Raw genomic sequence first — 15598 nt, 5'->3', positions numbered from 1 at the left:
CACTTGCTTTTGCAGGAAGGTTCTTGCAAATATAATCTCCCTCATCCAAATGGTCATGAATAAGCAAGAAAAAGCATTGGGGGCACAAATACCAGTGAAAATCAGCAGGTTTTATTAGTAAGGATATTTGCAAATATTTTTCCTGTATTTGTCAAGCTGTGTGACTAAGCCCTTCATACCTCTCACATCCACCTGAATTTGTATAGCTTTTCCTGGCCTGGGAAGGAACACTAAAGTAGATGGCCTTAACCCACAGGCTCTTTGGGGCAGGAAGTATTTTCTTATTTGCTTAAATACCATCTAGCACAATACTCCAATCCCCATCAGAAACTGAGTACTACAATACAAATAGTAATTGCTATCATACCTAAATCTTAGGTTTCATGCACTACAAAATCCCGTAAGCCATCAAGCTCTTCAACTAAGCAATTTTAGGCTACAAATTTAGTAATAGTGACTGAACTAGATAAAACTATCTTAAGAAATTCAGATAAAAGTACTTACATTGGCCCAGCTGGTTCGTCGTCTGCAGCAAGAGTTCCATTGTGATCCAATGAAAGACAAAGGAAGGAAAGAGTGCAGTCAGGTTCTATATTAAACTCTAGCTCGACAGTGAACAGCAAATTGATCTATTATGCATTAAAGGCCATTCCACTTGGTAGTGCAAAGGTTCATGAAGTTATTTTTCTGGATTCAAGTTTTAAATGGCAAGTATGTTGTTTCAATGGTTTGAGTTAACACTTTGAATGCTCGTCATGAAGAACTGCAACTGTAGCGGACAGATTGTTGCAATATGGTCATACTCATCTTGTCCCCAAGTTCCAGTGGTTCAATCTTATAAATTAGATGAGAAGACAAACCAACATTTCAGTTGTAAAATCCTGCTGTTTGTTTTCTTGCATTAACTTTGTTTTTAAATACACATTTGTCAACTCTTGATGGACAAGTAGCAGTATATACGCAAAAGGTATATACCATCTCTTCTCCCCCAAGGATTATACAACCTATTTCATATTCCATTTTTCCAGATTCACATTGAACCAGTTTTGGGGGAGGTAGAAGCAGCAATATTTTAATGTGACGTTATAAACAAGTGCAGTCCCTTGCATAGCAGCAAGCACTGTGCATGTGTGTATCAGGACAAGACTCATGTAAAATACCAGGAAAAGTTAAATGGTGTTGCAACTCCCCTAGAGACAACAGACTTCAGCTACAGCAGACTGACAGCTCTGATCTGCCTGTGTCTCTTGGCAAAAACACCAGAAAAAAGTTATATATCATTTAGAAATTGGAAAAAAATCAAATAATTTGTGATGTTGCAACATATGCTTTCATTAACATTTTATTCTTTAGGATTTATAAATGCCTTATTTTGCCCTCAGGCTGCACTATAGAGAATAGTAATTGGGTACACAGTGTCATAAAAATTAATCCACAAAGTTGTGTTACTGCTCCTTGTAGAACTACTGTTGGGGAGCAATTGCTAATCCATTGTTTTAAGCATCTCAACTTTTTTTTTTTTTTAAAGGTTTGATGATTTTTTTCACTGACTCCTTTAAGAAACTCTCAGCAGGATTCCACAAGGGGGCTTAGTGCACATGAAGCAGTTATGGAAATTACAGTCTTAACAGTGTAGGCATCTGCATGAGCACACACTAGGAGTAATGTCTGTCAAAAATAGGACATTACTCCACCTGTACCTTCAAGGCAACGGATAGGCAAAGCCACTGCCAGCACAAACAGTGACTGGAACAAAAAAATATTTCAAAAAAATAAAGAACTAACCACAAACCAACAGCTTTGCAACCAAAGTAACACACTAGCGATACACCCGTGTCCACAGAAGTCCATCACTAGCAACAATACACTATCAAGACACGGTACAGAGAAAACTAGGACTAGTAAGGACAACCAGACATCAATGTGCTGTATATACAGTGGAGATATACAGAGACACATCCAGGAACTGAAACACAAAGCACAGTAGAATAAAACTAAGTCCTGCCTCCACAAACATCTTCAATTCCTAAAAGATTTCAAAACAGATGATGCTACATACTCTACAAACTAAACTACACACTATTTGGGAACCTTTTAATGGAATCGGACAGACATCAGTGAGTCCTTAGGTTTTGTTTTTTGTAAGGATTAGTATTGGTTAGTAATGCCATATGAAAGCAGACATTCTACTTCAAGACTGTCATCTCAGCCTTCTACCAATATAATGAACAACATCTCTGGGAGTTTTGTTAGACTTCAGAAACATAAAACTATACTAATAGGATGCAAGCCATCTCTTGTTACGGTAACCATTCTGTGATCTTAACTAAAATACATGTAGCATGGATGCAGATTCCAGATGAATAGTTTTGTTAGTCTAACATTTTTCTGACTTACAAAGGCTACCAGTGGGTCTTGTCCTAGCAAAGATCTAATAACTATAGGAGCTGTGCCTGTAAGAATAGTTACAGTTAAGCATAAATTTGGAGACTGATAGCTTCCTCCCACCACCCATCTAAATTCTATAGGTTCAATATAAAACAAAATGAAAGAAAATGCCTTTGTATGTCACTAGCTTCTTGGTCAGCCATTTAACTGCTACAAAATCTTCCCCAGTACAGTACAATACAGTACAGACAAAAGACCAAAACCCTAATGAAAAAATCGCCCCGGGGGGGACAGAAGTACAGAAAAATAAGTACAAAATTAAGAGTAAATCAAGATTAAAAACAGCAAACTGAAATCCAAATTAGTTGTGAACGTGAATGAAGAAACTTTAAGAAAAGTGTTAACATTATGAACTGTGCATCGTATAGACTGAAGCGGAGATTAACAAACTCCAAAGCATGCAGATCTCTCACTTACCACCATTTTTTTAAGGGTATGATGCAATTGAGGGGGAAAAAAAAGAAGTCATAGTAACCGATAAATATCAATATAACCCAAATCCCTCATGCCAGACGGCCTGCTCTAGTAACTGACTGTCTCTAACTCACTAGTATTTGAAACCAATAGTCAGAGAAGATGTGAACATGTCTCTTCATTCCATTCAAATGTGTGCAGATGATCAGTACTGTGCTAGGCTCTTGAAATACTGTGACTCAGTCTTCAGTTGTACAAGCTAACTGCACTACACCCCTCACTCTTTAGGAATTTGCTTTTTAATTTGGAGGATCGGCAGATTCTGTGAATCATTGTTTATATAATGCAAGATTAACAACAAACCTTGCTTGTAGGTAAAGTGATTATCTGCTTAACATTGCCCTGAAATAGTGTATTCCGAAACTGAAAAGTTTACAACCTCTAGTATCTATACTTAACTAGCCCTCCTTCACATTGCAGTGTACATGGCTAACAGTGTTTGGGGTCATTTGTAGTATGCAGGATGAGTAGAGAAACTAATACCATTCAGCTCTAATTTCCTTGCTTGTCACAGTCAACATTAATTTAATTCTAATTCTACTTTTTTCATTTAATTTCTCATATTACCCAGTTATTGTGTGTGTTTAAGGGAAGTATGTTAACGGCACAGAATTTGGGTCCTTTGGAACAATCACACTATACCACCATTTTTTGTCCTGGATTAATACTTTGTGTGGCCCGTTATGATGCTACTGTAACATGGACATCATAAATTTAACATTTCTGACGTGCTCATTATCTAGTTTCCTAGTAGGAATAACTTTTTTTTTTTTAAATTACTCCCGGGGTCATTGAGAACTAATTTTCAGAAGTGGATTTAAAAAAAAAGTTTACAGCATAAGTAAATATTTTTCTCCCCCAAAGTCCATTTTGCTGCTGAATATCCCTTTACCTAATGTAAGTATCAGTTCAATGTTTCACTGAAGTGAAGTTTCAGAGAGAAGCAGCAGCATAAGAGATGAACATTTGCCAGATAGACCAGAGTCACAGGGCAGCAGTCAATTCTGCTCGCTTACCCTACTTCAGCTAAATACTCACGGCCCAGGCTTATGCCAAATTTCAACTCAAGGACTTTTTTTTCCCCCTTCTTTTAAAATGGCCAGTCTAAGCCACTTGGAAGTCTGGTTTTATAATGGAACTGCTTATAACACTTTATAGCAGCTCTATAAAATTGCTACAAAAACCAGCACCTAAGTGTAAAGCTAGTTTAATATTTTGCCTCTCCAGAAAGAGAAATAAAAGCAAAACAATCTCAAGGGAAATTTGAACATTCTACTTCCAGAGAACTTTATCAGTGAGAAGAGTTTTAGACTTTATTTGTCCAATATTAAGTTTTTGTATTTTATTCTTCAGGTTCCCAAAAAGCACGATCAGTATTCAAGATGATCTGATGACTTCCAAAATGCAGGATGATACTGTGTTCTTAAAAACTAGTAATTTTTTGGAGATATGCAAGCTTTAGAAGAGCTGTGAGTTAAAACCCTTCTTATTAACTGTCAAGGGCTTTTGTTATACACAAAGATTTAGAGGCAACATTTATAACCACTAAGTCCCAAATTTGCAATAGGAATGGTTTTAATGCTATTTTTCTATCATGCTACATGACCAGTAGGAAAATGGGATAAGGGACTCATGGGCTGCATAAAACGTGCATATTAGTGAAGAGTTCATGTACCAAAAAAGCAAACAATCTGAAATGGAATGTAGGCATAAATATAGATTTATAACAAAACATATGGCCAAGAGTGGTCAAATCAGGCGTATAATGAATTCTGTTCCTATAATAGTATCTAACAAACCTATACGGTGCTAAAGGGCAAAGCCACCTGAGAAGTGATGCCATTTGGCTGTCACTATGCTATAGTAATCCTCAGTTGCAGGTATAGTTAACACCTATGCATTTTTACAGTTTGTGTCGGACAGTTTGCTCTCCTTGGTGAGGTTAAGTGTGGGGGAGAAAGGTGAAGAGTAGTAGAAAAATAAAAAAAATTGTAACAAGATAAACCATTTTAGTGAAATAAACATATTGTTCTTTAAATTACTTACAGTAATAGCAGTACCATAGAAAAGCAAGAAAAATGAGTATTAGAAAAAACTTGGGGTAATGAAATGGAACTGCTGCACCGCTGGAGCAGAAACATTTATGGAAATAGTTTACTTCTGATTAAGCTGACAATGAAAAGGGAAGAAAGAGAAGACACATGTTATAATAACTAAGTTATTTCTTGGCTTTAAACTAAAGAATATGTAGAAAATGGATTTGGAAGTAAAAACTGTTCACTTGCTACAATCTTTGGTAGGAATGTAACCAACGAGTTTTTACTTTCTACTTACCCAAGAACACACCCTCTTAAAAAGTGATTTGCTAAATAAAAGAACTTTCTTCATTTAAGAGCCTTTAAAATATTATAGGGGTCACAATGGCTGATTTCTAGGACTGTCATTACAGTCTCAAAAAATTAAGCAGCTTAAACTACCAGGGGGAGGGGGGAGAGAGCTATTTGCCTCCTTTCATTGTAAAATGCCCACCAACCAACATATGTGCTGAGCAAAATGAATCAGCACTGCCTCACTGAAAACTTTTGGTCCTACATGCAGTGAAGGGACAGCACTCTTGGCCTGGACTTGATATGTGACTTTTGAACAGCTCCTGATGTTGAAAGCTGCACACTATTCAACTACTGTATCAGAGCCTATGAACCCTGACAGCTGTTTACAAAAAGAAATGCATTGGTGTGTCATGGGGGAAGCAAGGTTGGGTTTTTCTTTAAAAATTATGAAGGGGGTCAAAGCACAGTCTCTCCCTCCCTCCAGCACACAAGTGAAAGCAAGGGATTCATTTAGCAAGCAAATAAATGAAGTGTTCACTACAAGAATCTCTTATTGTGGGATGTGAAAGGATACCCCTAGTCAACAAGGCACTACAGCAAAAATTGTAAGAACTCAGACACTATTCACATTTCCAGTTGGGAATACAGTTTTCACTGGATTCAGAGACTGGTTTTCCTCTTTCTGCTACACATCAGCAGCAAAAAGGTGAGCAACTTGAGTATGTCAGGAAAGAAATACTAACAAAAGAGCTTTACACTACTGTCTTCCCCTTTTCCTTGGAATGGGAGACATGATTAAATTGAACGCTAAAAGCTATGTTCACGCAGTACTGAGGCTGAATACACAGGAACTCAAGTCAGGAAATGCCAGAGTTAAAGACTGCCCTCTCCTGTTTATGGAGTGAGTTTTGTGTGTTTTAGTACCAGCACCACACCTGCATGTGTGCATCCTGGCAACACCATTTACAGGCTATGGGGTGAGTCTTCCTTGTTCATCAAGTAGCCAGTGTGGGGAAGAGCACCAAATCATCCTTTTCAGCAATGATGCTCCCTGCCCCCATTCCTTGTCCATCAGAGTCAGAGTTGAGCTGAGGTATCTTGAATGTATGCTGTTTCACAAGCTGGTTTAGACTCTTAAGATACAGTATGTGGCATAACTTTCCAGGCCTCTGAAGAACTAAATATCAAGTACACTCTTTTACTCCTATCGTCTGGGAAGAGGCTGCTGATTTCTGAAAGATGAAACTGGGCTGGGGGTAATGAAAGGGAGGGAGTTTATGATATACCCCTTTTGAACTAATAGGAGCATTCAAGACATTGAAGTAATCCTGCTCCAGCTGTGTGGCGGTCTTTGTGCCTTAGAAAAAGAAAGTTTCTGGAATTTGGCCCTGTTGAGTTTCTGTGTAACTGGAAATATTCTAGTGGAGAAAAAAAATGAAGTTTCCTTCTCCCTGATAAAGATCATGAGAGGTCTCATTTGCATTCAGTCATAGAGATGTATTATGGAGAGATTCACATTCCTGAGATCTGCTTACAGAGACAGTCCAGCAGGTTACTAAAAAGCCTTGGGGATCTTTAAAAGAAGAGGAGACCGGACACAGATCTCCCCTCCTCCCCCAAAGCCTGCCTTCAGGGGGCTCTGAACTGGGATGGAGTATACCAGAAAGTTAGGCTATAGATGAAAAGTGTGTGTGCTGTGTCACTCAGACTGTTTACTACTAGCAGCCACTTGATAAGCCAAAGTAGGTAGCTTGGAGCAGACTAAATTGTCTGGATAGATCTTAATGACCTATGAGCATACAGGTCTCAAGTTAAGACACAAATGGCCATGTAATTCCATTCATAGTGTTCTCCTGACTGCCTCTCCTAATTGCCACTCCACAAGAAAATCTCTTTGTTAGGAATAAAAAACAAGGAGTTCTTGTGGTTCCTTAGAGACTAACAAATTTATTTGGGCATAAGCTTTCATGGGCTAGAACCAGTGGTGAGCTGGAGCCGGTTCGCACCGGTTTGCTAGAACCGCAAGGGACAACCGGTTCTAAAAGGGCTTCTAAATTTAACTGGCCAAAAGTGGCGCCTTAGGCGCCGACTCCATGGGTGCTCCAGCCCTGGAGCACCCAAGGGGAAAATTTGGTGGGTGCCGCCCCACCCCCGGCCCCAGCTCACCTCCGCTGCGCCTCCTCCCCTGAACGCACCGCCCCACTCTGCTTCTCCACCCCTGCCCCCAAGGCTTCCCTCGAATCAGCTGTTCGCGCAGGAAACTGGGACAGGCTGAGAAGCAGGCCGTGGCTTCCCGCTCAGGCCCAGGGAGGCGGAGATGAGCTGGGGCGGGAGGGCCGCCTGCGCCACAGCAAGTAACCCCGAGGGGGGGGAGGGCGGGCCAGGGGAACCGCTCCCCGCCCCAGCTCACCTCCACCACCCTCGGCCTGAGTGGTGAAGCCGCCACCTGCTTTTCCGCCCCCGCAGGCTTCCCGCCAAAGAGCTGATTCGCGGGAAGCCGGGGGCGGAGAAGCAGAGTGGGGCAGCACCTTCAGTGGAGGAGGAGGAGCGGAGGTGAGGTGATCCGGGGCCGGGCACGGAGTGGGGAGCTGCCGGTGAGTGCTCTGAACCCACCGAATTTTCCCTGTGGGTGCTCCAGCCCCGGAGCACCCAGGGAGTCAGCACCTAAGGCGCCACTTTTGATGTGATCAGTGGGGGAGCAGCCACTCCCCCTGCTCCCCCCCCAGCTACGCACCCCCGCCCCTAGGAGCCAGAGGGACCTACCGAATGCTTCCTGCCAGATGCTTCCTCCAGGACTCCCCACCCGGCAGGTGCCTCTGGCTCTTAGGGGTGGGGTGGGCACCCAGTATGGTGGCCCACGAGCCCCTCCTGCCCCGGTTCTGGGGGCAGTCAGGGGATAGGAGAGGGGGGTGGATGGGGCCGGGGTCCTGGGGGGTGGGGGCATCAAGGAACGTGGGGGGGTGGGGTTGGATGGGGCAGGAGTCCCAGAGGGCGGGGGTGGGCAACGACCCCCTCGTGGGGTGAGGAGGGAACCCGTTAAGATTTTGGCAGCTCATCACTGGCTAGAACCCACTTCATCAGATGTATGAAATAAAAGATACACGAGCAGGTATAAATACATGTAAGGATGTGGGTTGCTTTACCAAGTGTTAGGTCAGTCTAACAAGATAAATCAATTAACAGCAGGATACCAGGAGAGGAGAAATAACTTTTGAATAAAATTGCCAAAGCTCAAGGAAGGAGGTAGCTTGTGGAGTCTGTGGAAAGATTTTTGGTAGATCTGGTGGTGAGTACACATCCCAGAGTCAAAGGTCCTCCTGCCACTAACCCTCCTCTTAGGTAAGCCAGGAAGGACTGATAGATAGCTCAAGCATCTCCACTGATTACAGCTGCAGTAGTATTACATGGGGAGAGATAGCTAGGAACCAGGTCATTTGGGACTTCATAGATCAAAACCAACACCTTAAAACAGCCCCAAGGAAATTAACTGATAGCCAGTGCAGATTACGGATCACAGTTGTGTTTCCAGCTGTTAATATAATTAGTGTTATTTAGAGCAAGATGCATTAATGAAATGCTACAAAATGCTCTGGCATATGCTATACAATGGTTAATATGAACTTCTTCTTTAGCAGGTTAAATACAGCTCACTGTTTAGTACTTCCATAGACTGATATGTAGAGAGGAGAATGGTACTACATGGGTTTTAGATGTAATTGAAAGTTCAATGTGAATGGCACACACAAAAGCACAGTTAAAGTTCACCCTTAACTTTGGCATTTCATGACTCTAGTGTTCAAAGGGGCAGTCAGTTTAAAAATTGCTTCTCCCTGGAATGTTTTGCTTAATATAACTGAAAGCTCAAAGCTTCTCCAGGTTTTTCATTTTCTTTAACGTGCATTTGACAGCACTGTGTGTACAGTCGCTTTCCCCTACTTGTGAGGGTCTTTTCCACAGCAATGAAAAACTTTATGGTGTGATTGTAAAAGCACAGGAATAGCCAAGGGACTCCAGGACACTCGTCTGACGCAGAACTGTTTTTGAAGTCAAGTGGATTTCAAGATGTTGGATTTCCTTTATCCAGGTAACCTTAATGGCACACACATGTAGATATTTACATTTAATTTCCTCCCCTAGAAAAGGAAGTGGGAAGAGGGAGAAGAAGAGAAGCATCTCGAGGGCCTTGAGCTTAGTAGCCTTGAAAATAGCGAACAAAACAAGCAAATTCAGTAATCTCAACTCTTTGGCCTATCATTACCAGAATGTCTCAACTGGAGGAGATGATCTTGGGGATTTGAGAAAAGTGGCCAAGCCAAATGAGGACACTTCATGGGAGCCTAAGTTCACTACACTTAATTGTTGACACATCATTTTAGGTACACAGTTAATGAGTTTAAGATAATGTCATTACAATGCTTGGAACTTGACCAAATGAAAACCAGTTTCCTCTGGAATAAACCCATGCACTGCTCCTTAGTAAGGACTGTTTTCCATGCCAAATTGCAAGTGTTAAGATTCTGCTGTAACCTCACTAGATAAAGGGTAGAAAAGTGCAATGAATTATGAAGAGCCACCAATGGAAAAGGTGAGACTATAACACAGGCTTTTCTAACTCCTAGCCTAGCGTATATTCTGCTAAGCAACGAGAGGTTCGTAAACAGAGAAAAAGACTAGTAAGGAGGAGAAGTTTTTTAAAATTCAAAGTTTATCAGCACACAATGTAACGTTTTGTGGGTTGGTTGAGAGCCACCTTGGGACTAGGTTAGAGTTTTATACTGTCACCCATAACTACAGCGAGTATGCATCACTGTGCACCACTTTGTCCCTAGGTGCATTTCTAACAAGCTTAGCAAAGTCTCTGTGCATGCTTTGTAGGCATTTTTACATTCACCTGACTTGGCTGAACCAAAGCAGGTTTTCTCAGAACCCAGGGTATACCTTGCTCCATGTCAGATTGAAACTTACAAGCCTCTGTTGTTTTGATATGAGGTTGTTTATTAAAAAAAAATTTTTTTTAATTAAGACTTTCTGTTCTCCAAGGTTTTATTCAGAAATGGTAGAGCTATTTTCACTCAAACTTCGCAAAGAAGTTCACCGTTAGGCTCAGAAATTTTCATCCCAATAGGTGAACATTTGAAGACCACTGAATAATCAATCTGTTGTAATGCCTCAGCTACAGTAGTTATTGTTGCATAAGCTACAGTACTCAGGAGCACTGTGTTACCTGTCTGATACACCAGAAGGATTCTCCAGTATTATAAAATGATAGTGAATTATGATATGGACATGGTCACTCCCTGCTGCACCCTCTTCATCTGATCCATTACTTGAAAACATCACATCCTTATAGTGAGCAATAAGTTCCTCACTAGGACTCCTTGGGTAGGCTTTTCACAGACAACATTGTAAGCAACTAGTTGTTACGTTAAAGTCTGTTCACCAGTATGTCTTTCATACACCAGCTTCTCTGAAATTTTCCCTCTTCCTTAAAGAGAGGAAGATATAGTGCAAAGAGCTCAAATAAGGATAAAATAAAAACTCTACCTTTTCTAAACACTGTACATGCATTAACTAATGAATCTTACCACCAGCATGGAAGGCAGATAACCTAGCTCCTTTCAACTTGGAATTTAACCCAGCGGACACAGCTAGACTAAAATTTCCACAACATTCCTTAATTACATTATGTAACCTCATAAAATACACTGTTAAAAACTACTGATGCTTTCACCAGAGACCAGGATGCAAAACAGATTATGAGACCAGAGTCTTATTTAAATATCAAATAACTGATGAATGACTATAAGAAAAATGAAATCAATGTCTCCCTATGGTCATTTGAAGTCAAAATTAAGATCCCTTTAATGTGACATGAAAACTATCCCTGAATTTGCTCAATCCAACATAGCTTGCCAAATTTAGGAGGACACACTAAGGACTTGGGGGGTTCAGTTTATTTTCCTATGTTGCATGACTGAAGTGTCAGATCTAAAAGCTATAGCAGGGAAGAGAGATGGAACCATGGAACCACTACCAGTTTTACAATGAACGTTTCAAAGATCCAGTAATAACTGTCACCTATTCCATAGCATGAGGAATCAGGGACAAGCAAAGCTAGGAATTAATTTACAGATTCTTCAGAGCTACTGTGAAGGGCCTAATATTTGAGGCGAGAACAGCTGCTCAAATGAGAACTTTTCAGAACTCTTCATGGACTGTGGTGCTTATTTTCTCCCATTGATCTGGTTCCATAAGTTTTACAAGTGGCTTTGAGAACACTCTTACCGTCTGGGACTTCATCTGGCCGCTTCCTCTTCTCATAAACCACTATGATAACGACAAGGATGATAATCTCTGCCAATATCCCCAAGAAGGGCCAGAGAGGGGCCAAGTGGCTGCGCACTCGCAGGATGGTGGTGGCAGAGGCAGAGCCAATTGGATTGGTTGCATTGCACTCATACTCGCCGGGATCCTCACTTATCTGGAGGTTTGTGATACTCAGCTCAGTGTAATTGTCTTTATTTGTAATGAAGAATCGGCCAGAGGAGTTGTTGATTTCCTGTAAAAAGCAGAAAGGGAACAGGGGGATGGGAACTTTGAGTAAGCCCAGGTGACACAAGGTGTTAGGGTATGTCTACACTGCAAAGAAAAATCTGCGGCAGCAAGTCTCGGTGCCCAGGTCAACTGACTCAGTGTCGTACTACAGGGTTAAAAATAGCAGTGTAGACATTCTTGCTTGGGCTGCAGCCCAGACCCTGAAAACTGGCAAGGTGGAGGGGTCTCAAAACTTGGGCTCCAGAGGGAACATCTACACTGCTATTTTTAGCCCTTATAGTGCAAACCTCAGTCAGTGAGATTCACTGCCGCAGGTGTTCCCCCCCATCCCCACCATTACAGAGTAAACATACAGTTTCCATTCAGTCACTGTGCTAGGTGGGAAAATGTAAAGAGATTCTTGTAAAAGTGAAGAGGCTGGTTACTTCAGACTATTCAACAGTTTGAGTCCAATGTTTAAGGGGTCAGTCTTAAAAAGTTCCGAAATATTTACAAAGCTAAAGTCAGTCTCCAGTCACTTAAAATGCAGTTCTGCTCTGAAAGGAATATAAAAATGGCACCTTAAATCAGCAGACTTGCTCATTGCAGTGACAAAATCGACATTTTTTTCACTCCTTTTTACTACGGTCAGACCTGCAACACCAACACAGCCATGATCATGTAAACAGAATTCTTTTCTGGCTTGTGTATCAGTGGAATTGTCAAGTCCCAATCATCAATTCTAAGGGCCTGGCTACACTTGCAGATTTTGGGCTTGGCTACACTTGCAAGTTAGAGCGCATTTAAGCAGTCCCGGGCGCCCTAACTCACAATCCATCCACACTGGCAAGGTACTTAGAGCGCCTGGACTCTGCACTTGGAGTGCTCCTGGTAATCCACCTCCAGGAGCAGCATAAAGCTTAGTATACCTCGGCTGCAATGCCCCGGCATCAGTGTGAACCAGGTGTTGCATTACTGTGCTCTGATCGGCCTCCGGAAACGTCCCATAATCCCCTTAAGTCAAGTGGCCACTCTTGTCATTGTTTTGTAATCGCTGCAGGAATGTGGATATCCCCTTTCAAAGCTCCATTTTTGACAACCCGCTGCTTATCTGTTCCGGGATAAAGCAAGCTATTAGTGTGGAATGCTGTCTGTAAGAGAGCAAGGCGGGGGGAGGAGGGGTCTGCTGCTGTCTGAACTTACAAGACAGCATGCTGACATGCTCTCGGCCCCCCCAAAACCCAGTCTCTCTACCTCCACGTACACACAACACACTCCCCGTCACACTCCACCGCACCCCCCGCATTTGAAAAGCACGTTGCAGTCACTTGCATGCTGGGATAGCTACCACAATGCACTGCTCTTTGTGGCCATTGCAAGAGCTGCTGCTCATGTAGCCAAGCCAGTGAGCTTGAATCTTGACAGTGTGAACACACTGCAGTGCTTTCCCTACTGCGGTCTCCGAGGGCTGGTTTAACTAACAGCGCTCTACATCTGCAAGTGTAGTCATGCCCGTAGAGCGCTGAGAGTTAAACCAGCCCTCAGAGAGTGATGCAGTCTGTCCACATTGTCAGCTGCAAGCACACTGGCGTGGCCACATTTGCGGCACTTGCAGTGGCATTGGGAGCGGTGCATTCTGGGCAGCTATCCCACAGAGGACTTCTTCCCATTCTAGCGCTGTGGCTTGTGGGAAGGGGGTGGGGGATGCGAGGCATTCTGGGTGCTGTCCCAATGCCCTGTGATGCATCGCTTCACATCCCAGCAATCCCTGTGCTTCTGTCCACATTTGGCATCATCATTCAACATTGTTTGTACCGTGCGCTCTGTCTTCCCTTTCAGACTGCAGGAATGGAGCCCAAACTGCTGAGGAATATGCTGATGAGTCTCACCAGTATTCAGAGTAACAGCCGTGTTAGTCTGTCTTCGCAAAAAGAAAAGGAGTACTTGTGGCACCTTAGAGACTAACCAATTTATTTGAGCATGAGCTTTCGTGAGCTACAGCTCACTTCATCGGATGCATACCGTGGAAACTGCAGAAGACATTATATACACACAGAGACCATGAAACAGTACCTCCTCCCACCCCACTGTCCTGCTGGTAATAGCTTATCTAAAGTGATCATCAAGTTGGGCCATTTCCAGCACAAATCCAGGTTTTCTCACCCTCCGCCCCCCCACACACAAACTCACTCTCCTGCTGGTAATAGCCCATCCAAAGTGACCTCTCTCTTCACAATGTGTATGATAATCAAGGTGGGCCATTTCCTGCAGGAAATTTCCTGCATTTCCTTCAGGATAGGTTGTAGATCCTTAATAATGCGTTGGAGGGGTTTTAGTTGGGGGCTCCTGAAGGATGACCCAACACTCTCACAAATCCTGGGAGACAGGCCAGTCCTTGCCTACAGACAGCCCCCCAACCTGAAGCAAATACTCACCAGCAACCACATACCACACAACAGAACCACTAACCCAGGAACCTATCCTTGCAACAAAGCCCGTTGCCAACTGTGCCCACATATCTATTCAGGGGACACCATCACAGGGCGTAATGACATCAGCCACACTATCAGAGGCTCATTCACGTGCACATCCACCAATGTGAAATATGCCATCATGTGCCAGCAATGCCCCTCTGCCATGTACATTGGTCAAACTGGACAGTCTCTACGTAAAAGAATAAATGGACACAAATCAGATGTCAAGAATTATAACATTCATAAACCAGTCGGAGAACACTTCAATCTCTCTGGTCACGCGATTACAGACATGAAAGTTGCAATTCTTCAACAAAAAAACTTCAAATCCAGACTCCAGCGAGAAACTGTTGAATTGGAATTCATTTGCAAATTGGATACAATTAACTTAGGCTTGAATAGAGACTGGGAGTGGCTAAGTCATTATGCAAGGTAACCTATTTCCCCTTGTTTTTTCCTAACCCCGCCCCAGACGTTCTTGTTAAACCCTGGATTTGTGCTGGAAATGGCCCAACTTGATTATCATACACATTGTAAGGAGAGTGACCACTTTAGATAAGCTATTGCCAGGAGGAGAGTGGGGTGGGGGGAGGTATTTTTTCATGCTTTGTGTGTATAAAAGATCTACACTTTCCACAGTATGCATCCGATGACGTGAGCTGTAGTTCACGAAAGCTTATGCTCAAATAAATTGGTTAGTCTCTAAGGTGCCACAAGTACTACTTTTCTTTTTGTGAATACAGACTAACACGGCTGTTACTCTGAAACCAGTAATGTTTGGTGCCCTGCATGGGAATGAAGTGCAATGGTTCCAATGTTAGTAGGAATCTGTGTTTGCTATGCTGACTTGCAGTGCCTGTTGGTTTCTGCGGCTAAGGTATCTTTTACTTAATGCAATAATAAAGAATGTTTTCAAAGCCAAAAAAGCCATTTATTTAAAAGAAAATTCATGTATTGAAAAGAAACCCAACTGCTTGGGAAACAGAAAGGGCAAAGGGGTGGGGTGGGTAACGGTTCAATCACAGATTTGCGTACGTCCTGTTCTCATACTCAGCTTTCCTGTCTGGAGTGCTGCACTTCAGGCTGGCTAAAATGCATGGTGATCGGGGTTGAGTGCAGTGGGTAAGGGTCGTAGTTTGCAGGGCTGGGTGGTGAAGCTACAGGTGTTGGTGGCAGCTGGTGGAGATAAGAACATGGATGTTGCGGAAAGTAGGTTAGAGATGACATGGGGGCACAAGGGAAAGAGTTTTGGGACAAGGGTTGCAGGGGGTGGGTGGGCACGATAGTGCTCTGCCTGCATGGCTATGAGTGCCTGGATCAAGTCTGCTTGACGCTCCA

General features: G+C 42.7%; 1 protein-coding gene across 1 annotated transcript in view; it reads right to left on the bottom strand.

The window, feature by feature from the left end:
* Positions 1–15598, bottom strand: part of NPTN (neuroplastin) — a 103355-nt gene that overhangs the window by 2150 nt on the left and 85607 nt on the right. The window contains exons 5-6 of the mRNA XM_048866154.2: positions 11538–11811; positions 505–526 (exon numbers count right to left, since the gene is read on the bottom strand). Coding sequence (XP_048722111.1) covers positions 505–526; positions 11538–11811 — 296 coding nt within the window. The remainder of the gene's footprint in view (positions 1–504; positions 527–11537; positions 11812–15598) is intronic.

The sequence above is a fragment of the Caretta caretta genome, chromosome 10, assembly GCF_965140235.1.
Source record: "Caretta caretta isolate rCarCar2 chromosome 10, rCarCar1.hap1, whole genome shotgun sequence".
In the NCBI taxonomy this organism is placed as follows: domain Eukaryota; kingdom Metazoa; phylum Chordata; order Testudines; family Cheloniidae; genus Caretta; species Caretta caretta.
The sequence above is the reverse complement of the archived record's forward strand: the minus strand, read 5'-3'. Positions and strand labels throughout refer to the sequence as shown.